At 37.5% G+C, this 24073-nt stretch overlaps 1 protein-coding gene across 1 annotated transcript in view; it reads left to right on the top strand.

The window, feature by feature from the left end:
• Positions 1 to 21065, top strand: part of LOC131680823 (serine/threonine-protein phosphatase 6 regulatory ankyrin repeat subunit B-like) — a 29150-nt gene extending 8085 nt beyond the window's left edge. Inside the window, exons 2-6 of the mRNA XM_058961534.1 lie at positions 14 to 670; positions 740 to 1003; positions 1073 to 1253; positions 2172 to 5129; positions 20821 to 21065. Of these exons, the coding sequence (XP_058817517.1) occupies positions 14 to 670; positions 740 to 1003; positions 1073 to 1253; positions 2172 to 5129; positions 20821 to 21065 (4305 nt within the window). The remainder of the gene's footprint in view (positions 1 to 13; positions 671 to 739; positions 1004 to 1072; positions 1254 to 2171; positions 5130 to 20820) is intronic.
• Positions 21066 to 24073: the final 3008 nt, after the last annotated feature.

Below are 24073 nucleotides of genomic sequence, written 5' to 3'. Positions count from 1 at the left end.
ACTCGGCGAAAAGGTTGAGGAATTCGTGGAGGAAAAGCTCATCGGGTTACGTTTCTATTCTGAAAAACTTGGCAACGATTCTGGTAACGATGATACTAAAGACCAGATCGATATGGTCTGCGAATATTCGGATCTGTTGAACGAGGAATACTCTCCAGAGAACGTGGAAGTTGATGACAAATTTCTGTTTCTGTGCAGAATTATAGCGCAAAATGTCCATATTTTGAAGGAACGGTTGAAATCTATGTACGGCGTGCTGCCCTGGGAAGAAATGGAATTTTGCGTGTGCGCATTTGTGTCGTCTCATACCAAACAACAAGAAATCAATTTTTTCTACAACTCGGTCCTGAACAAAACAAGATTATTGAATCATATGAAAATTTTCCAACGGGTCATAAAAGAACTGAAAACATTTGCGGGTCAAGCTGGTCGAAACCGCGATGAAAACATAAAAGATATCCTAGCTTTGAATCCGGACTTCGAAGGGCTGTATTCAGATTATGGTCAAATCAAAGATATTTACTCATTAGAACGAATCAAGTACTACGTCGAACTAGCTCTAACCGATATAGAGGATGACAGCCTGCACTGTCTTGCTTCCGAAAGAGCTCTACAGGTCATGGGTGAATACCTGAAGAACACTCCGGTATCTCCGCATCTATCGACGAAAGTAAGTGACGTTCTGCTTGCTAGTTTCCATAGAGACCAAAGGAGAGTTTTAATCGATTTACGTGATCAGTTGTCACACGCAATAGTAGATGATAAGTATGTATACGAAAAACGGGCGGAAGCTCGTCGGTTGAAATTGAGTTTTAGAGAGGGATTGATGCAACTTATTAATTTCATTCAAGATGTCATTCTCGATAGGAAACAGCAATTGTTAGTAATGATTCTTAAATCACTGGCTGGTAATGAGCAGTCTTCTTTTAAGCAGGCTAAACTGATTCGAATTTTAAAAAATGTAGATTTAGAGCAGGTTGATATACAGCGGTATAGTTCAAAAGTAAGAAAACTAACGGAAGATTTTATAGCTAACGTACTTGATGATATACCTTTATTATTGGAATACCAGGAAGATCTGGTGTACAAGATACAGGAAACTGTTGCATCGGCAGAAGTGAATGCTACTGTTACTCACACAAGATACGTTTCGTCGTTGCAGCATTTAATAGGACACTTAAATACTTCTTCTGTTTTGGACGTGAACGATTTGTTGATGGAGATCGAAGAAGATACTACAATATTCGATTCCGGTAAATTGTTTGAATATATACTCATTCTGTACCGCGGTATCGAATCGCAATTTTCGTCATCCAAACGAAAGAAAATTAGTGGACTCTATTGGCAACTTTTCGGGATTCTTTTTTTAAAAATTAATAGAGTAGATTGTATTGAGAAGTATCGGTATTTACTCAAAGCTAGTCATACCTGCCTCGACGACAACATAAATTTGCTTTTCGATCAGATCATAGAGACCGCAAATTTTAACGATGAAGAGAAGTTTAAATTTAAGAAGTATATAGAAGATTTAAACGGTGACTATAGGGCAAAAGGTGATAATAAACGTTCAACGTATGGAGTGTTTCTAAAATCAGCGCAGAAGTATCGCAACTCGGCTGATATGAAATCATTTTGTGAAAGTGTAAAGAAATTATTTTCGAAAACCACGAAGCCCATACAGCAAAAGATTCAAACTGTTCTGAATGATGTTAGGGAACAAAACGAATTGAAGTACACGCATCATTTTCAAGAACGATTAGTAATGTTGCAAAATTTAGTTTCAACAAACTGTATCCATACAGAAAGAATTAGAAACTCTGCTCTCGAAATTTTATTGCTTGATATTTATGCGTATTTGGAGGAAAAATTGTCTCTATTAGATGCAGGTGCCCAAAGTACCGAATCGTGTTTAGACAAGAATATTCCAATCCTGACTGGAAAACAGTTGCGCAATTTTTGGGCACATGGTAATGCCTTACTATATATTTTACCATCCAACATATCAACAGCAATTATGTGCAATGGCCGCGAAATTTTTAAAAATAAAAGTGCTTTAGTGGAAAACTCCGGAAGGAAGAAAATTGCCTAAGCTCCTACGATTTTCAACGAATGGAACCAAAATGTTCGCAACAAAGTTAAGTCAATAGTCAATCAACAAAAAATGTTTGCAGCTGCAGAGGAAAATAACCTTGACATGGTGCTTAAGTATATTAAAGATGGAGCTGATGAAAACGCAAAAGATTTTAACCACTGGAACTTTCTTCATTACGCTGCCAGAGGTGGTAGTTTAGATATTTTTCAAGATTTTCACAATAAAGACCTACTTCAGGCCGAAAACCGGGAAGGTAACCAGCCAATACCCATTGCGGCTGAATGTGGAAGTTCGAGAGTTATAAATTTTCTCATACAGGATGCCACAGTACAAAAATATAATTTAATCGATGTAACACAAAAACATGGTTGGACACCATTACATTTTGCTGCACGAACGGGTCGCATCGAAGTGGTTAACGCTCTACTGACTAAAGGTGCTAATGTTGACGCAACGGAAAATGAAAGTTGGACACCATTGCACATTGCAGTGCTCTATGGTCAAACCAAAGTGGTTAGCGCTTTACTGACTAAATGTGTCTCAATCAATGCCAGAACTGATGAGGGTTTTTCGCCATTGCACATTGCAGCGCAAAATAGTCACACCGAAATGATTTACATTTTACTGGCTAAAGGTGCCACGGTTGATGCTAGGGAAAATAAAAAGTGGACACCGTTGCACTTTGCTGCAAAAAATGGTCACACCAAAGTGGTTGACACTTTACTTTCAAAATGTGCCTCAATTGATGCTATGACTGCTATGGATTTTACACCGTTGCACTTTGCAGCACAAAATGGTCATATCAAAGTGGTTAACACTTTACTGACCAATTGTGCCTCAAGCGATGTTACGACTGTTGACGGTTTTACGCCATTGCACATTGCAGCACAAAATGGGCACACGGAAGTGGTTAACACTTTACTGCGCAATGGTGCTAAAGTCGATGCAAGGGAATTTAAAGAGCGGACAGCTTTGCACTTTGCAGCACAAAAAGGGCACATCGAAGTGTTTAACACTTTACTGAACAATTGTGCCTCAATTGATGCTCAAACTATTGAGGGTTTTGCGCCACTGCATTTAGCAGCACAAAATGGTCACTCGAAAGTGGTAAACACTTTACTAGCAAAATGTAAATGTGCCTCAATCGATGTTTTAACTAATGATGGTTTTACGCCACTGCACTTCGCAGCACAAAATGGTCACACCGAAGTGAGTAACACTTTACTGACGAAAGGTGCTAAAGTCGACGCTAAAGAATTTAGAAATTGGACAGCATTGCACTTTGCGGCACAAAATGGTCATACCAAAGTTGTTAACACTTTACTAACTAGAAGTACCTTAATTAATGCTACAACTAATCAGGGGTTCACATCATTGCACGCGAGAAATGGTCACACCGAAGTAGTTAGCGCTTTACTGTCCAAATGTGCTGCGGTCGATGCTACGGGATTAAATAGTTGGACACCGTTGCATTTTGCAGCACTAAGTGGTCACACCAAAGTGATTAACACTTTACTCACCTACAGTGCTAATGTCGATGCTACGGGAACAGATAGCAATACACCATTACACTTAGCAGCAGTTCATGACCACATCGAAGTGGTTAACATTTTACTGACAAATAGTGCCTCAATCGATGCTACAAACAAATGGTGTTATACGCCATTGCACAATGCAGCGTATCGTGGTCACACCGAAGTGGTTAACGCTTTACTGGCTAGAGGTGCTAACGTTAATGCCAAAACTATAAAAGGAGCTTCGTCGTTGCACTTGGCTGCTCAAAGTGGTCACATCGATGCGGTTAAAAGTTTGCTGAAAAGTGGTGCTGATGTTAATGTTGCGGACAATAACAGTACGACACCATTGCATACAGCAGCACAACATGGGCACACCGAAGTCGTTAACATCTTACTGTCTAAAGTTGATAATGTTGATGCCATAGGAAATGACGGTTACACACCATTGCACTATGCAGCAAACAATGGTCACACAGAAGTGATTGACACTTTATTGACAAATTGTGCCTCAATTGACGCAAAAAATGATGAGGGTTTAACGCCATTGCACTTTGCAGCACTAAACGGTCACAAGAGAGTGGTAAACGCTTTACTGACTAAATGTGCCTCACCCGACACTAAAACTAATGAGGGTTATGCGCCATTGCACTTTGCAGCACACAATGGTCACACGAATGTGGTAAAAGCCTTACTGACCAAATGTACCTCAATCGATGCCAGAACTAATAACGGCTATACGCCATTGCACTTTGCAACAATAAGCGGTCACACAAAAGTGGTCAAAACTTTACTGGCAAAAGGCGCTAATGTTAATTCAACACAAAACGACAATTGGACACTATTGCACACCGCAGCACAAAACGGGCACACCAAAATTGTTAACACTTTACTGACAAAAGGTGCCCATGTTAATGCAACGGAAATTGACAGTTGGACACCACTGCACATTGCAGCACAAGGCGGTCACACCGAAGTGGTTAACGCTTTACTGGCCAAATGTGCATCGATCGAAGCCGCAACCGATGATGGTCTTACGCCATTGCACATTGCAACACAAAATGGTCACGCTGCAGTGGTGAACACGTTACTGACCAAAGGTGCTAATGTACAAGCTACGGAAATTGGTAGTTCAACAGCATTGCACATTGCAGCGCACAATGGACACATCGAAGTGGTTAACACTTTACTGAGCAAAGGTGCCCCAATCGATGCTACAACTGATGAAGGTTTTACGCCATTGTACATTGCAGCACAAAATGGTCACATTGAATTGGTTAGCACATTACTGGCTGAAGGTGCTAGCGTTGGTGCTACGGAGAATAACAGTTGGACCCCTCTGCACACTGCAGCAAAAAATGGTAACACACAGGTGGTTAACACTTTATTGACTAATTGTGCCTCAATAGATGCAACAACTGATGAAGGGTTTACGCCACTGCACTATGCAGCGGTAAATGGTCACAACGATGTGGTTAACACTTTACTGGACAAAGGTGCCGAAATTAATGCAATGCTATTTAGTACTTGGATAATTTTGCATCACACTGCACAAAATGGCAATACAGTAATGTTTAACGCGTTGTTTAAAGCATGTTTCACACAAACTCTTTTTCTGTTGCGAACCTGTTTGGTACGATTTTTAATCACTTGCTGCAAGGCACCTTTTGGTTGGCTTCATCGCCTGTGCCGGTTCGCGTCTTCATTGTTTCGGTTTCGTTTTTAGCTGACTTGTTAAGGGGAGTTTCTGCTGCCGATTTTTTCATTCTCGCTTAACGTTTAAGCCAGGTTTGAACGTACTGGTGAACCTGGCTTAAAAGTTAAGCGAGGGTTAAAAGAAATTGGCGCAGGAATTCGCTGAAGTTCTGAGAATTGTGCGGGATATGAATTTTTGTCACGTTATGTTGTAGTACATGTTGCCTTTGTGGTTCGACGCTTTTTTCTGAAAACCATGGTGTCCAAACTACTTAATATTTTAATAAAATGACGTCAAGAAAAACAAACTTTTTGACGTAGGACTACGTCTTTGTTTGCAATGTGAGGGTGCAGTTCACAATTTCAACAAAAATGGTGTGTAACGAAAAGTGGATAGATTTGAAACGCTTATAGTACAACCATTTCACGATGAATTTTCGATTTTCGAACAATAATATAAATAATTTTCAATTTATATGATGATACTAGCTATAACCCGGTGCGCTTCGCTACACCCATCAGAACTAAACAAAATAGTTTAAATATACCAAAAATAACAAATATGTTTGTTACAAAGAAGAAACTTATTGTAATTCTCACAGATAGACAATGTTCTTGGTTTGATCACCTGGAGCACAATTAAATAAATTGGTCTATTTTCCTGTACACAATCGTTTGAAATCCCTTGGTATCATTCGAATTCGAGGTAGCAGTACATCTGCTCCTTTATATTTTCTAGATACAATGGTCGCTTAAAAGAATTTTTTCAACCAAGTCACAGTCGTAGTGGGTCGATGTTGCGCGGTAACTAATCTAATAGGTACACAAAGTTTCAATTGCAACACATGCGGTGCACAGTGTTGCAAAACAACGTTTTCATGATCAAAATTCAATAACTACTGAACCATTGGTTTTGGAGAATGGATTTTTTCGAAAAAGTTTCTAGATATAAATAGACGCATCTTTTGATATAATGAATTGAGTGATTAATCCCCCTAAAAGTGAGATAGAAGATTTATGTCCCCAAATAATTTAGCTAGAAGTTCGCGGTCTTCAGTAAAGTTCTAGAAAATACTATTGTGAAAAACTGTACTGGGGATACTGAAGCTCTATATAGTAACAGTAGCGAGATATGCAGGTTTGCTTGAGATAAACCCCTTAAAAACAATTTTTCTAATATAACTTTTACTTTCTTTTTTGTGAATTGACCTACGAAGGTGACTATAAGAATCATTCAATAAAAGAATGCACATATATTGGAAAGTTTTGTTTTCGAAACATATTTCCAATGATACGAAGTCATAACGGAGTGTTGACGGACATGGATAAAAATAATTCATAAAAAATGGCAGATTTAAAAAAAATATTTTGGCGATACATCGAGTGTTAGTCGGGAGACCCGGGGCTATTAAGACAATGGGGGTAATTCGGACCCCCTCGATTTCTCAGAAAATAGCAAGACTTTCTGACTATCGTACATATTCGTGGAACCGCTATCCTGAAACATTGATTTTGAGAGCTGAAGTTGATTCTTTGCTCTTTGTAGAAAGGAGATACAACGCGTTTCGTTGTTTTGCCATTCTCAAAACAAAAATGATTATAATGGAAAACCCATGATTAAAGCAACAAATAAAAATGAAAAAAGTAAGTGTTTTGGAAAGCTTGAGGCTCCTAATATATGGGATGATTTTCGTTTGGGAGAAAACAGAGATATTTTCGAGACGGTCATCACTTTTGAGCGATATGAGCGTACGGGGCTATTCGGACCCTCTATTCCGCCAACAACCGTTTAGCGGCTTGCGGCTGCGTGCACCATAGCACACGCCATAGCAAATCAAATACATGGGCCGCCAAACGACATACTATGGCATACCAGAGTAAGTTTTTGTAAAGCAATTTTTTTTTGCTTTTAAAGGATTGTCTCTTGTAACTAATTCATAGGTAAACATAATTCCATTGTAAAAAAATTAAAGAAAAATGATGGTCTGAATTGCCCCGTAGGGAGGTCCGAATTACCTTTACATTGTAAATGGATGGAAAAACGTAGAGGTTTGCAAAGCGTTGCCTAGCGCTGCCATTGCGTGGTGCAAATAATCTTTTTATGGCACCAAAATGTAGCTGAGATTTTAAACTTACAATTAGGACTTTTGACCGGTAACTTTTTTCACATCTATCCACCTGAAAGGGCGATTTGCTTAAGTAGGTCCGAATAGCCCCGGGTTCCCCTATAGCCATTCACTGTCCATATAATCACTGCACAATTCAACAATAATTCTTCAAATCATCATCCCAAACTTAGAGATTGTACAGTTGAAAATGTGGACTGTTTCAAATATTTGGGTATACACTTAGATCCTACGTTATCCTGGACACACCATATAAAATTTGTCGAAAAGCGTGTGGCATCCTCTTGTGGTATTTTGTGGAGAGTTAAAGCGTTTGGTTCCCCAGCGAGCTCTGTTGAACTACTACTTTGCATACATTCATTCACAACTTAACTACTTAGTATCGGTATGGGGGCGAGCAGCGAGCTCTCACCTTAAAAAGCTACAAACACTACAAAATTATATTTAATAAACCACTTTTATATTCGACTTTGTTGTTATACTCTGAAAGTGCCCACAATATTTTACCCACAGCCCACTTATGTGACGTACAAACACTATTATTCATACACGACAATCTACATAACTGCATCGCGCAGCATAATATACATTTTACAACTTTAACACATTCTCGTTCAACACGTCGAAATAGTAACTTGCAACGCATTCGAGCAGCCACAAACCTTGGCCAAAAGCTCATTCTTTTTATTGGCCCTACCAAATTTAATGCACTTCCACTTGACATGCAGAGAATCGACAATCGTACCATCTTCAAAGCTAGATTGAAACAGTACTTTAAATATAGGCTTAACGAAATATTTAATTTATGATGTTGTTTTGTAATTTAATGTAAACATCCGTCAGCAGTATTTAACTTTAATTTAATTTATAATGTGGATCCCTTAACAGGAAATCTATTTCCACTGGGATTCCACCTTAGTTAATTATCTTAAACTAATTGCACATCAATAAATGTCTGTCTCAGCTCAGTTTGTTTTATTTGTTTTGTTTGTTTTTGTTGCCATTGTTCATGTGCTGAGATAAGTTGCGTCCACTACCAGGGGGCTCTTGTATGAGTTCTTTGGTGTGGGGGAGTGTGGTGGGCAATTAAAAAAAAAAAGAAATATCGTTTTGAAAATTGAGCCAGTAACAGAGAATCTCTGGGGGTATCTCGTTGATAACTTGCTTTGTAGTGTACATCATAAATCAAAATATATTGGACCAATCGTTTTCAAGGTTTGCACAGTTCTTTTACATATCCCCAGGTATTGATCGAAGCTGCTATTTTTTCTTAAAATTTGAATTTTTCGTAGCATTCTGCAGCTAAAAATGCAATTTTCGTTAAAAAAAAACATGAAACTTATTTTTGTGAACAAAGTTATGATCTTCAATGATGTTATGGTATGAAGGAGAACTGTGCAAAATTTCGAACAATTTGGTTCAGTAGATTTTGAGTTATGCTGTACATCGCATTTATTCGAGGTGTCTCCTGAAGATTCACTGTTACACACCCAATTTTCAATATTTTGCTGTGAAAATTTAGGAAAATACTGTTTAAATGTTGCATTATTGACTGAATAGACTAACACTCTCGGTATCGTAATTTTTTTTTGGTGCGATATTTTTTTCAACAATAATCTTACCCCCTTAAGCATGAACTGATTTCATCAGTAGGTGTCGACTAACGGATAAAATTTGACGAAGATCGTGGACCACGTCACCAAATATTCGATTAGTTCCTTTTATGGTCCTCGTGAATTCGTCCTATATAACAGTGTTGCATTCTTTCATTTTGTTTGCATCCGAATTTTGATTGATATTGTACACCCAAAACAATTTCCCAATGCAAAAAAGGCATTACATCCTTTCGTGCATATTCCGAATTAGAATCATGCCTTCTTCGCATTGTAGACCAAGCATAGTTACTGCATTATACCAACACAGTTTGATTCATGATGAAATAAATTGATTGAGAATACACGCTACCATATTATCTGCCCGCATGTAAAAGTATTAGTTGGTTTTGCTTGCTGAATCTAAGTGGTGTATTCTATACATGAATACCTCTGTGGTGTTTGTAAGAACTTCTGTCTTCATACACAGTTACGCTTTTTTGTCTGCAAACAGCTCAATTACAACCACACTAAACGCGTGAACAGTTTCCGTTCACGAGAATTTGTGATATATTTTCCCATAGCGAATGGCTTTTGCCGTAAAATCATTGCTCTCTCATTCTATGCTTCAGAGAAGAGTGGAAGAAAATGATTTGTGCTCAGATTGATTTGCGATGATCGTTGACCAGGGCGATGATGTGCGCTCAAGAGGATGACATGGCGTCATATTGGCGTAGTCAACATAAAAACTTTGTTTGTAACAAAATTAACGAAATTTGTCTAAATACAAACGAGAAGCACTTTAGTTTCGATCAAATTAGAGAAAGTGTGCAATGTTTCCTATTGTATACTGCTACTGCTATTTGTTGATGACTGACCCCCATTGATCGGTTGAAAAACGATGTTACCTATTGAGTTCTACAAGATGACGACACGAATGAACTTATGATGAATGAAGTTCATGTTTGACAATTCTCGGTGGTTTGTTTACTTTGTCAATTGCGCTAGTGCGAGTGCAACGGATGCTCATCTGTTACATTCGAACTCATGTAACTCCCATGTAAACAAACCACCGAGAATTGTCAAACAAAGTTCATCCGGCTTATTTTGTGGGGTTATGTCGGTTGATGTAAAACCTAATTGTCAAACTCTGTATGTAGAGATAGGTATGCCAGTTACCTGTGTGCGCTGGATTCGCATGTTCGGGAAATAATACAAACTGAAATGAGTAACTGCCACTGCTGCTCAAAAGTGCAAAACCATGTCATGAAAGTACTGTTGATATGAGGAATGCCAGAAATGATTGGCGGACGACTTCTATCAGACAAATGTTGAAATTTATTATCCCAATGTTCCAATATAGGTAACTTCTCCTGCGTATAGTGCGCTTAAATAATCATTAATTATTATTAACATTTATGAACCTATCTAGTGGCTAGAACTCGCATATCGCTGGTAAATTTAGGGTTGAGAGAACGCCGAAAGCTCAATATAAAATCAACACATAATCATCACCTACACCCCATCAATTTGATGATGCTATAAACTGTTCTCTCCAATATGCAGCATGTGGTCAGTAGAAAGGCGAAATGGAAACAAGTCCTTGAGCGTATATTAGTATTTTCAGAGCGCACATATATCCGAGTGGAGATGTCCTTTACATGTGTATTAGTGAGGAGTCATTTCAATACTAATACTCCGATATCGTTAAATTCACTAATACATTCCCAACTATGGGTTTGTGTAAGTTTCTGTGGTGTAATCGCCATTTAATGCATTTTTGTCCCGGACCAATATCGCTTTCTATGCATTATACCAGTTACAATGCAAAATTCTCATTAGAATCATGCTTATTCGCATGTAATTCATGTATAGAATACACCACTTAGATTCAGCAAGCAAAACCAACTAATACTTTTACATGCGGGCAGATAATATGGTAGCGTGTATTCTCAATCAATTTATTTCATCATGAATCAAACTGTGTTGGTATAATGCAGTAACTATGCTTGGTCTACAATGCGAAGAAGGCATGATTCTAATTCGGAATATGCACGAAAGGATGTAATGCCTTTTTTGCATTGGGAAATTGTTTTGGGTGTACATTGATTTTTATATATATATGGAAGAGGAAGACAATAAAGACTATTTTCAGACAAGTGAGAACAACTAATTATTTATTTATTTAAGTATTCAGATTTTATTCTTTTATGAAATTGATACTTTTTATATCATTAGGTAGGCTTATTTTTCTAGGCAGTTCTTCTTCTAGATCCTTGAAACTATGGCAAAAGACAGACCAATTTTGTTTGTTGATATGTAAAGGGTGTACAAAAATACTACTGATTTCTATACAAAGCATAAATAAATATCATTCTCAACCACCAATCAAGTCACAATACCAGTGTGTTCTCTGCTGCTATCCAAACCAGCGCAAGCAGTTCCTTTTTTCTTGTGTGCTTTGTCTGAAGAACAAAGGGAACCGTTACTATTATTCTATCAAGATGACTGAGTCTCGACAACAAAATGTGATTCTTCGGGCTAACACGGTGGCCATTGACTTCCGGTCTTTCCGCATAGGACCGAGTATTGGTGGAATGTGGAACATTTGCTGAAGGAGAAAATGCAGCTTCGGTTTTCAGACGTAAGTTTCATCCAGTTGGAGCACGTCAGACACGCGGTGCTGATAACGTTCAACAAATTCGCCCAGGCAAAAAGATTCATTTCGCAAAACAACTTGAAACATGTGCTGGATTGTGACACCGCAAAAATCAAAATCCCTGTGTATATGGATAACGGAAACGTGGAAGTTAAATTACATGATTTGGCACCACGTACTTGCAAAGTGGCCATTAAAAGATTCATGCCGTATTTCGGAGAAGTGGAATCCATTACGGAGGATACGTGGAGGAACTACTTTCCAGGTATTTCAAATGGTGTTTTTTGTGGTGAGAATTCGGGTAGACCAACCCATTCCATCCTACCTTACCCTGCAGTACACAACAGAAGGGGGTGATACCATTATACAGCGAACTCTATGTACATATCAAGGACAAACTAACACGTGCCAGTTCTGTGAACAAACGGCACATTACGGACAACCCCGCTCAGAAACCGCTAAGAAAAGCTCATCTACAGAAAGAAATACCACCACTCAGTCTCCAATAGCATTCCCTGAGCCACAAACGGTTGCCAAATTTGTGGCAGCTGTTCAAGCAATAATGACAACTGCGAAAGCCACGTCAAGTATCACAAACTCAACAGCTAATTCCAGCAATGAGGGAGCTACTAGCAATGACGGAGGGTTCACGCTCGTGACCCGAAAGGGAAGAAGTTAGGAACAACACCTGATCACGAACATCAAGGCAGTAGCCCCGATGATGACCCGGGCATGTGCGAAGACGACAGAGATACAAATGAAGCCCAATGGCAAGTCGCGCGTACGGGATCGATCTTAGTATTAATTGTTTTTTTTATTGTTTACATCATGTAAATATATAAAAGACCCACGGCTCCATGAAGCTAACGCCTTGAGCCGTGCCAAATAAACGAATTAAAAAAAGCATAAATAAGAACTATAGCTGTATTTACCTAGATTAAGCAAATATTATATTTGAGCACACGAAGCTTACAGGTTGCATTTCGGAATTCATGGATTTTTGGACAGTACAAAAGAGATGTTTCAATGAATTAATTTACTAAACTAGCCGGAATTTTATCTAATATAGGACTGTTCACTAATCGAAAGGAAATCCCCTGATTACTGTTCTCTTGCAATTTACGTAAATTTTGTTAAATGTAACCAGAGCTTAAAAAAATTGACATCCCTGCGTGAACTTGAAAGAGAAGCGAAATTCAATTCCTGCCCGCCGCGATGAATGAAATGTTTGGTTCGTTTCCTTCGTCATTCATCCTCCCGACATAGCGCATTCGGGTTCGCATCCCGACTAGGAGAAAATAAGTGGCCAACAACCCGAGCATACTATTTTCTGGTATCATACAAAACCTGGTATTAATTGATTATAAATTTTGAATTAATTGCATAAAGTTAAGAAAAAAGGTGTTTTCTAAGTCAATTTTGGGTCGCTGAGTACGAAAATCATATCCATTTTCTTTTTCAAAGAACCGTTTTTGTGATTTAAAAAAAAAAAGATGTTTTTGAGCACTTTTTGCAGTTTTTGATCAATATCTCAGGAAAAAATCTTCCGAATAACACAAACAACTCACCATTTGAAAGGTATTGATGTGTCCATTCCAAAAATGTATAACATGTTAGGATAAAATATCAACAATTTAGGGTTAAGAGCAACCAAAATCAAAAAAAGTAGTGTTTGGTAAAATTACTAATTTTTAGTTGATTTTTCATAAAAAAATAAATCAGCAAAAAAAATCTTTTAAAACCTTATGTGACAGGTAAACTTCTCCCGTAAATTTTAAGCCTAAGATTACGAAATTCCGACAAAAACTGGTGATGTTATTAAGCACCGAGTGAAAATTGCTCTGTTTATCACATATCTCTTTTGGTCTTAAATAAGATTACACTAGTTTACAAGAAAAATGAAGTTACGAGAAAAAGTGTTTTCTAGATTAATTTTGGGTCGCTGAATACGAAAATAATACTTTATTTCTCTTTCAAAGAAGTTCGAGTTTAAAAAAACGTTTTTCTTTTGCTTCCGCTTTTTTGTTTTTGCTCTATTTTTTATTACAGAAAAATAATTTTTCATATTATCAGAATCTAAAGTAACAAATTTTAACAATTTTAAGGTAATCGCGATAAGCTAAGAAGAAAGGTGTTTCCTCAGTTAATTTTGGATCGCTGAATACGAAAACCAAGTCCATTTATTTTTTTCAAAGAAGCATTTTCAAGATTTCTTTGAAAAAGGTGTTTTTGGACACTATTTTAGTTATTTGTCAATATCTTGTTCAAATAGGATCCGATCGAAACAGTTCGAAAAGTATTGATGTGTTCTTTCCGATCATGTATAATATGCGTAGATCAAATCTCAACAAACATATGACTACAGCTTAAAAGCCAACTGTCAAAATTCTCTTTATAGTAAACAAAAGAAAAACGTTTTCTCTTGCATTAACTGCTATGAACTGCGTTTGGCGAGTAACGGTTTGTCCGGAATTTCCTTTCAAAGAGAATTTTGACAGTTGGCTTTTAAGCCGTAATCGTATGTTTGTCGAGAAATGTACATTTATTATGATTACAATCGACCAAAGTAAAAAAAGTCTAATGTTCGACCTTTTTTACAAAAATGCACATTTCTAGTAAATTTTTAATAATAAATCAAGGACAGAAGAAAATTGAGATAAATAATCTTTTTGCATAAATTTTAATCCAATGGTCACAAAAGTCGGATGAAAAATGTAGATATGAAGGTATGCAGGTATGAAGCACTGAGTGAAAATTGTAACTTTTTATTTTTCGCACAATCATACTTTCAGGTGAAATAATCTTCTATACTTGATAGTTATTGTTTGTGTTTGGTACTGTCTTCTCGAGCTTGCTTCCATCCATTCTGCGGCATTTGAATGGTTTTGGATACTTCGTTGTACAACTAAGTGCTATCGTTGGAAAAGTTTTGTTTTGTCTGTGGTGAGTACATATTCTACGTATTAAAGGAATATTAACCTTCTGCTTCAACAGACTTCACAGCAGATTCTCAGTTCACAGAAAATTACGTGGCTAGTACTACGATCCCACTGAGACTCCTTCCGGATAGGGACTCGAATATTTGACGATTGGCTTATGAGACCAGTGCTACACCCTCTAAACCGCCGCACCAGAGCAGGTCCGCTAAAATCATAAAATTTCCATTTCGCTCAATGTGCCATAGCATCAACATTTTTCATCCGATGTTAGTGATATTAGGCTTAAAATTAACGTAAACATATTATTTGTTATCTTAGATTCTAAAAGGTTCGAAAAAAAAATTGTTTTTCGGTGTAAAAATCATTTAAAAATGAGTAACTTTTAAAAGTGGTCAAAAATGCACTTTTTTAAAACTTTGGTCGCTTGCAGCACTACAAAATTTACATATGATCGACACATATTATATGTTTTTGGAAAGGGCATCTTGGCACCTTTCAACCTGCTTATTGACTAAATTAATTGAATGATTTTGACACGAAATATTGACTAAAAACTACAAAAAGTGCTCAAAAACGAGTTTTTTGAGAAAATCGCAAAATCGCTTCTTTGAACAAAAAAATAAATATTGTTTTCGTGTTCAGCGACCCTAAATTAGTCTAAAAAATACTTTTTCTTGGAGCTTCATTTTTCTTGTAAACTAGTGTTATTATCCCTTTCATGCCCAACTTTTTTCTAGTGCATATAGGGTTTCAAAACTATTTTTCCTGAAAGCGGTGAGATCAAGAAACACGAAAAGTCTTTTTTCATAAAGGTAGGTGCTTCCCTTGCAGTGCTGGAAGCTACTCAATTTTTACCTTTCAATGCTCAATGCAATTCTCCTAGAATATTTACAAGTGTCCAATTGTATGGAAAACTTAGCCAAAGTTTTCAAAAATATGGCACCATCAAGAAGATATATGAAAAATTCATTTTCCGTCGTCAGCGTAAAATGTTCCTGGCAGCACTGCTCCATCGGAATCCAATCAAACTAATTGCAATAACTTTAGTTCTAGAGTTGATCCTTGTAATTGTTAATGCTTAAATAAAAGGCAATAGTCAGATCTTGCCTCAATCAAAAGTTATAGCTGTTTAAAATTGTTGTCCACAAACAACATGTACATGAATGGGTTAATACCTCATTGAGGTATGAAGCAGATATTGAAGAAACATTCTTCAAAATCTGCTTAATACCTCAATGAGGTATAATACTTTATTTTAGTATTATTCGTGTATTCCAGTGATTTTTACAAATACCAAATCAATACCTTATTGAAATCCTCCATGCAGCAAATATAGTTATTAGTAGGTTGAAAGGTTTTGTTATTATTTAGATAGTATAATAACTCATTTCATCATCAACTAGTTATTCGTAGTACATGTCTCAGTTATTATTTCAGGTATTTCACCTCTTATGCAAGGCTCCTCAATACCTTATTGAGGAGTTCACGTATTGGGTACAGTATACCTGAATTTGGTATTCTGAAATTATTTTCTCCTGCTCGGGATATGTTTGGTTTCAGAAGCAAACTGAGTTTTGCTTCTATGCTAGCTCTGAGAGGGATTATTGAGCGAAAATGCACTAGACATAGATTACGCAGCTCAATAATGCTCGAACTGTCCACATAATAACAAATGAATGCTTTGGTTGGTGAAGGAATTTATATTTCCTTTGCACTCCAACATTCGATTCTGCATGAAATTTCAGTCAGTTGGAAAGTTAGTGAATGACCGAGGCGTTGAATCTGAATGTCAGTTTCGATAAGCAGAAATAGTTAACTGATTTTGAAATTTCGAAGCACTGAATGTAACATTGATGACATCACTAGAAATACTCGAAACTATAAATATGGGTGAGCTAAATAATATTAGCATCACACTTGCTTCCGACAAATCAAAGAAAACACATCGCACTTACTTCTCCTGTGCCGAAGAGACTTTCTTTCAGATTTCTATGTTTTTAAATTTTAAAGCAATTTATCTGATTTCTGTGAATCTTTTGAATTTTTTTTTGTCAGCGGCAGTTTTAATGATGCGAATATGCTTGCAGTTACACTTACAAGTCATTTCAAACAATCATCTCAGTAATTGGTTCGTTTTTAATTAGCTCAAGTTTTTTTACAATCATCATCAAGATTGGAAGAGATGCATGACTTCTTGACGAAAGCTGTAATGCTTTTTGATTACAGGTTTGTTTTACCAAAATTTAGGAAACAATTTCAATCAACGTTGTTCCACCTACCGTTGAATGTTGTGCGGAAAACGAAGACGTAATGTGTTTCGAAAATGCTGTTTTATTCAAACCGAATTGAGAGGATCAGAGCGAAATTCCGGAAGCACTCGTTCTGAGTGCATAGAAAAGATAGAAGAGGCGCTCTTGAGGCTTCTTAGATTAGCTGATTTTTTCTGATAATCTCTCATTTTAGTACAAAACGAATAAAAAAAACAGATCGTGAGACTGCTATATACTGAAGAAATTATTGGACTAATAGATTCAAACAGTCACAACGTTTTAGTCGCAACAGTGTTGCGAACTCGCATGAACGGAACGAATTCTTCGCATGAAGGTGAAATTAAGTGCCAATGAAAATGATGATGCGTTAACATGACGTGAAAGAAAAAAACTGTCGCCTCAGCTAAATCATTCTCAGTAAATTGAAATATTTTTTGCCTAGTACGCTTGAATATGATGTCTAGTATTTATACTAAGAGTACAGAGTTCACAGATCTAATACAGTAATTCAAATTGGGTACAATTCAAAAACCTGTAATTAAAATTAAAATAGAGTTGCCAATATCGAGTATTACATCTGAGTTTTGTTGAACAGAACAATCACTTGCGATGATGCCTTCACTTTTGGAGAGTTTTAGTACTCAGTCGTCCATAAACTTCTACTATTTTTTTAAATAATTCAGAAGTGAACTCGGCTCAATGCTTTAGCCAATCGAAACAGTGGTTCTGTTATCTAGTTATATCTATTTCCAACAATAAAAATAATAAAATGAGTTTTACTGGTTGTTCAACAGATCTCAGGCAAGCTCTTAACCATTGCACGTAGATACCTGTTTACTAAGCAGGGAAATATTTTTTCTCGCCAACTGCGTATAGGGGGTCGTTCATATCTATCTCGCTATTGAACACTTCCGTTTCATAATCGTGGTTGCTGCCTCTATGTTCGTAAACATGCTTGCTTGTTGCCTTAATGATTGTGAATTTCCTCAATGATTGTGCTGGCTGTAGATTTTGAGATATTGACGCAGCTTTTGCTGTTGTCAATATTTCCTGAACATGCGCCACATATTTGGTAATTGTTTGTGTTCAGCGGTAAATAAATCGTAATGTGACGTTTTTTCACAGAACTGGAACGTACTAGTTTGCCTTTGATATGTTCAAAGAATACTATGTGTAATTGGACTATCGCATTATGTTTTGTACTGCATTTCTCCCATATGTGATATGTATCTGCAAGTAAGCGGTATCCGATCTTGTAACCGAACATTGATTCTCTCACCGTCCATTTATATGAAGATCTTAATGACAGCATTGTCACACACAACCATTGAAATTTAATGGTTTTTAAATCATTCAAAATCAATGATTTCGGCTGATCAAATTTGTTGAACGCTATGAGCGCAGAATACCTGAGGTGGTAGAACTCAATAATGGTGGCTATCGTAAGTATAGCCTCCATTTTCACCTTCAGAAAATGTTCCTTACCACAAATACTCGGTCTTAAGCGAATCACCATTAATCACAGTATTTGGCCGGTGCACCACTTCTTGCTTCTGCGATTCACTCATCTCGACAGATTACTAGGGCATAGTATAGTAGAAGTTTCCTTTGTTCTTCAGACAAGGCACACAATATATAAGTAACAATCTTCTAACTTTATCTCAAATCAAACGAGCTACAAGCTAAAGTCGCTGATAATAATGTTTTTGAAATTTATTTTCAAAACATTTCGAGTGGGGCTTTAGCCCCCTAGCCCCCCCCCCCCCCCTCTAGCTACGTGCCTGATTGGAGGTTGTACCGTCGTTGTCTCTCTTTCTTTTTGCAGAAATAAAGGAAAATTAACCCCTTCCGAGGATCTGAATATAAAGGAACATTTCAATCGTTCCTGTTAATAACGGACCTCACATGTGATGTGCATACCAATAAAGGAAACAGAAACTGGTCACTACGGTTCAGGATACTTTTCTTCTGTTGCTTTACAAATCATAACTTTCACCGAATCTGGTCGTCCTAATGGTGTCAGCGGTTTTCCTCTGGAAAAATGAACGATGGCATAGTTCTGTACCTGACAAAAAAAACAAAACTTAACGAATAAGTTTCCTGTCCTTCTTCATACTGCCGAGAAATTAATGTACCAACGGATGCATCATATTGAAACATTGTATGGGATCTGAAACAAAGTTGCCCGACATTCTTGTTCGCCAGTTTGCTGTTGCGAAAATGAAAAAAAAAAATAAGCCCATTGATTGCTAGAAAAATAAAACTTTTTGTTAGCTGGTGAATCCTTGGGTGAATCTAAGGTAACAGACGTTACAAACATGAGGATATTCAGCAGCTAGCCGGATCCTTAATGTGCTGCTGCGTTAATCCAACGATTCATCACTGCAACAAATCTTCCCCGCCCCCCAGCTGAGGGTATCAAAAGCCAATCCATTTTATCGCCCATTGTCGCAGTGGGTGACAAGTTAGATGGACGAAAACACGAGTCGTTTTTGTTATTGATGGGTTCTACCAAAGGGTAGGCAAAAAATTCTAGTTTTTCTACCCTAATGCATTCTGTCGCAATAGGGTAAATATTCACGAGTTTGTCCGCCGGATTTGGCCAATGATTCATGGGTGGATCATTTAAGTTGCCTGAAGGTACACCAGGCGGCGTGCATTTTAGAGATAAAGGTATTGTTAAAAAAATGACACGGATCTTCATTAGCTTCACAATCCTTTCAAGAAGAGCAATTATTGCTTACAGGTCATACTTCATATTGGAACACTTTTTTATATCGATGAAATATTTACCTACGAAAAAAATGCCTAAAAGTTAAAAACTCCCAATCAAACGATATTGTCAAGCAAAGGATCTTGAACCGGGCTGTCATTTTTTTCTATCACAACGAAGTGGATCAATCCAAAATAGCACCCAAATAGCTGTGAATGTGGTAGCGAGTACCATTGAATGTGTGTTCCATTTCAAAGCAGCGAATACCTTCTGCATGCCTTCGGTTTGAAGTAGGCTGCAGGCAACAACGGTAGCCGTAGATATATAGGACAACAAGGACTTACCCCTAGACTGCTGCTGCCAACCTGCACGAATTGAACCAAGCAGCCGGCCGATGGAAGACGAAAAGCAAACGTGCTGTTGTAGGTATATTTTGATTGCCATAACTGATGGTAACGAATTGTGTATCAGTTTGCAATATTTGTTGCCGATATATTTTCTTATGGGAAAATATCGCTCCTTTTGAATTGTTTACTAGGAGCAGGGCAGATCGGTGGTGGGAGTCATTCGTTTAGGGAGAGAAGGGACAGAAAATATGAAGATGATAATGCTTTCGATTGGATGGATTTCATGAAAGGGTTTATACCCAAACTGATTTTGTTATTTTCTTTAGTCCGATTTGAAATAGAGCTGTTGACTTGAGCTTTGACAGGGGAGATGGGGATTTATTGGGCTGAAGAATGGATTTGGATAGCCTTGGATCGGTGACTATGTAAAACCAATTTTGACCGTCGCTAGCTTCATATCGAAGGGAGTGCACGAATTATGGAGATATAATTGGATCGGTTGTCGATAAGTGCTGTTCCAGTAACAGAATATTAAATTCTTCAAAATCTGTAAATTCATGAATTATGTAATTCTGTTTTACAAGTGAGCGGATGTCTTGAAGGTTTCTATCTTTCATTCACCGGAATGGTAACCTATCTAATAACGAATCTATGACAAAAGGTCAAAGAGACAAAAGGTTGAAAGGTCGAAAGACAAAAATTCGAAAAGACAAGGTCGAAAGGACAAGAGGTTGAAAGACAAAACGGAATAGGTCGATTAGGGAGTTGACCCAACGCTCTGGAATATAATGTACAACGGATTGTTAACACTGGAACTGCCCAGGGGAGTTGAGATCGTCGGTTTTGCAGATGACGCTGTCCTGACGATAACAGGCGAGACCCTCGAGGCAGTTGAAATGTTGACGGTCGAGACAATAGACATCGTGGAAACCTGGATGGCTGATGTGAAGTTGAAGCTGACTCACCACAAGACGGAGGTACACAACAATCGTAAAAAAATCCTGCGTGTCGTGCTCAACGTCGGCGGACACTCAATTCCGTTAATGCGTGCGCTGAGGCCGCTGGGTGTGATGGTCGCCGATCGGTTAAATTACATCAACCATGTCGACTATGCATAGAAGAAGACTGTGAGGACAACTAGCGTATTGGCCAGGCCCGTGCGCAAGGGGAGGGTTTTGGGGATTCAAAGCCCTCCCATGGGGGTTTTGAATTACTTTCAAAATATTATAAACTTCCTGTTCAGGGATGAAATTATACAGCGAGCCGTGTCATTCGAGTTCGGTCACTCTAGAAACAAGTCGTTGAAAAAACCAAGGAAGAAACCTCGCGAAGGTGGCTGGTAAGGGGTGTACGTTATGTTGGACAGCATCTCTGGATCGGTTCATGTTTCGGCATGTTTCGATATTAGCACTACTACCCATGATTGCATAGTTGTCCCATTTTCTATGAGATTTCCTATTTTTATGGGACTGATATGCGATCATGGGCAGACTAGTTGTGAGCAGATCAGCTGCACAGCAAAGGTCGGTCAGCGGACTAGCAAAGTGATCTAAGGAAAAAGCATGATGTCAGAGAAAATCAAGATATCGTTATTATTATTTATTGCCGATGATCTCCCTATCGGAGTGACTGACAGCCAAGACTGACAGCCAAGAAGGATAAGAAACCCTGCGAAGGTGGTTGTAAAGAGATGTAAATCATTATGGTCGACATCTCTGGATCGGCTCATGTCTCAACAGATGACGACATTTGCAGCAGATCTGAGCAGGTCAGATATACCGAGAAGGTTGGACAGCAAACAAGAAAAAGCATCAGTAGAAAAAACATGAACGATTAACACAAAATAAAAAGAGCATGAGTACAATCCTCACTGAAGTAGTGCCTACATGGAAAAAATCCGATCATAAATCCATGATAAAATGATCGCTATTTCGTGAACTGAACGATTTACGAAAACCTTGACCAAGTTCCTGAAATTATGAGTAATAATCCTCGTATCCATGAAACAATTTGTGTATCAACAAAACTAGATCGTCTTGACTATACACATGGCGTTACATTCCAATGTTTGGTTGGGTTACAGTTGTTCGCTGGACATGTTCAGATTTTGTTATGAGTCTTGTTCATAATTTGGGAATACACATCCGACAGTCAAACGAATTTGATCATTTCCGGAGCTAATTCCCTATTTTTGTGATTTCGTATGACGTTACCGTGCTATTTTATTCATGAGTTTACTATCCGATTTTTATGCCATGGTAGCGGGATCTATGTTCACGATTTCATGATCTTTGACGCGATTTCCATAATTTATATTCACGTTATCGTGAGGTTTCAGTCATGAGTAAAGTGATTCATGCTCATAATTTCAGGATCCTAGTCACGATTTTGAATATTTCATTAACGAGTAATGTGATTGTCCATGACTGCAAGAACTTTACCATGGTTTTCATAATTTCTGTTCATGTTGTCGTAATATTTTAATCACAAGTAGTCATTTTTATTTATGTTCATGATTTCAGGATCTTAGTGACAGTTTTTGCTATTTTTGTCACGAGTTGTGTGATTTATGATTATAATTTCAGGACCTTAGTCACGATGTTTGTAATTTCTGTTTATCTTATTGTGATATTTTATTCTAGAGCTTACTTTCAAATTTGACACGTGGAGTAATTTTACATGATATCAGTAGTTTCATCGTGGTATTCGTAATTTCTTTTCGCCTTGTCGCGATCTGTTATTTTTTGGCTCCTATCGGTTTTTTACTCGTTGTAATGTGATAAGGTGAACTGGATCATAAAAGTGTGACAGGTTCGCGGTATCTTGTTCTGTAAACTATATCACGAACACAATTTGTGGCGCTCAGCGCAGTTTTCTTTTTCTATCCAGACATCACACTGAACCGTATCAAATGAATAACGATGTTCGAGGTTCTAATTTTTTTTGTATCTACAGCTTGTATCTATTCTTGGTCGCTAGCAGCTGGATATTTCATGAAAAGTGCACGGGACAAGAATGATTCCACGACTAATACTCCAAATTTTGTGAAATTAGTTCACGTAAAAATTTCATTATACTAGAAATCATGAACCAGTTCACAAATACATGCGTAATATGTAATGAATTTGGGAACCATTTCACGATCACGGATATTGGATCGTGAGCAATATACTAGATTTTACACCACACCACAAAATGAGCCGGATGAACTTCATTTGACAATTCTCGGTGGTTTGTTTACATGGAAGTTACGTGAGTTCGAATGTAACAGATGAGCACCCGTTGCACTCGCACTCACGCTACTGACAAAGTAAACAAACCACCGAGAATTGTCAAACATGAACTTCATTCATCATGAGTTCATTCATGTCGTCATCTTGTAGAACTCAATTAGGAATCATGAACTTGTTTACGATTACATGAATAATATTTGATGGATTTGTGAACTATTTCACAAGCATGAATGGTAACTTGTGACTATTATACTAGATAAAATGAACTAGTTCACGACATGAATAACATTTTATAATTTTGTGATTTATTTTTCGGGTACGCATGATCAGTCGTGACTATTATACCAGGAATCATGAACGAGTTCTCGAATACATGAATAATATTTCATGATATTGTGAACTGTTTCAGGAGCACGAATGGTAAGTCATGACTAATATATTAGGCATCACGAATTAGTTCACGAGGATTGAATATTTCATGAATAAAATTCCGAGTTTCGTGAAATAGATCACGAGAAAATATCTACAATGTTTTAATTTTGCGAACGAATGTGCCTATGAATAACATCATGAGTCAACTGAGTTTAATGATCATAAAGTTGTGAACTAGTTCACGTACAGAAAATCGATTTGGCAATGACAAGGGAACCGTGACTGAATTTCACAAAACAAAACAAAATTTACACTATTTCCGCATTATGAAGGCGTCACTAAAGCGAAATTGAACATAATTATAAAATACATGATTTTTGTTCATAGTTTTGTTTTCGTAGCGTAAACGTGAATATTACAGAATTCATTGTACTTAATTCACGATGTTAGGAACAATGTTTATACGGTTTAACGGTGGCGTCGGATGGATGAGGATGGCAAGATACAGAAGGTTGTTTAGT

Source organism: Topomyia yanbarensis, chromosome 2 (genome assembly GCF_030247195.1).
Source record: "Topomyia yanbarensis strain Yona2022 chromosome 2, ASM3024719v1, whole genome shotgun sequence".
In the NCBI taxonomy this organism is placed as follows: domain Eukaryota; kingdom Metazoa; phylum Arthropoda; class Insecta; order Diptera; family Culicidae; genus Topomyia; species Topomyia yanbarensis.
This window is presented reverse-complemented; position numbering and strand designations above follow the sequence as displayed.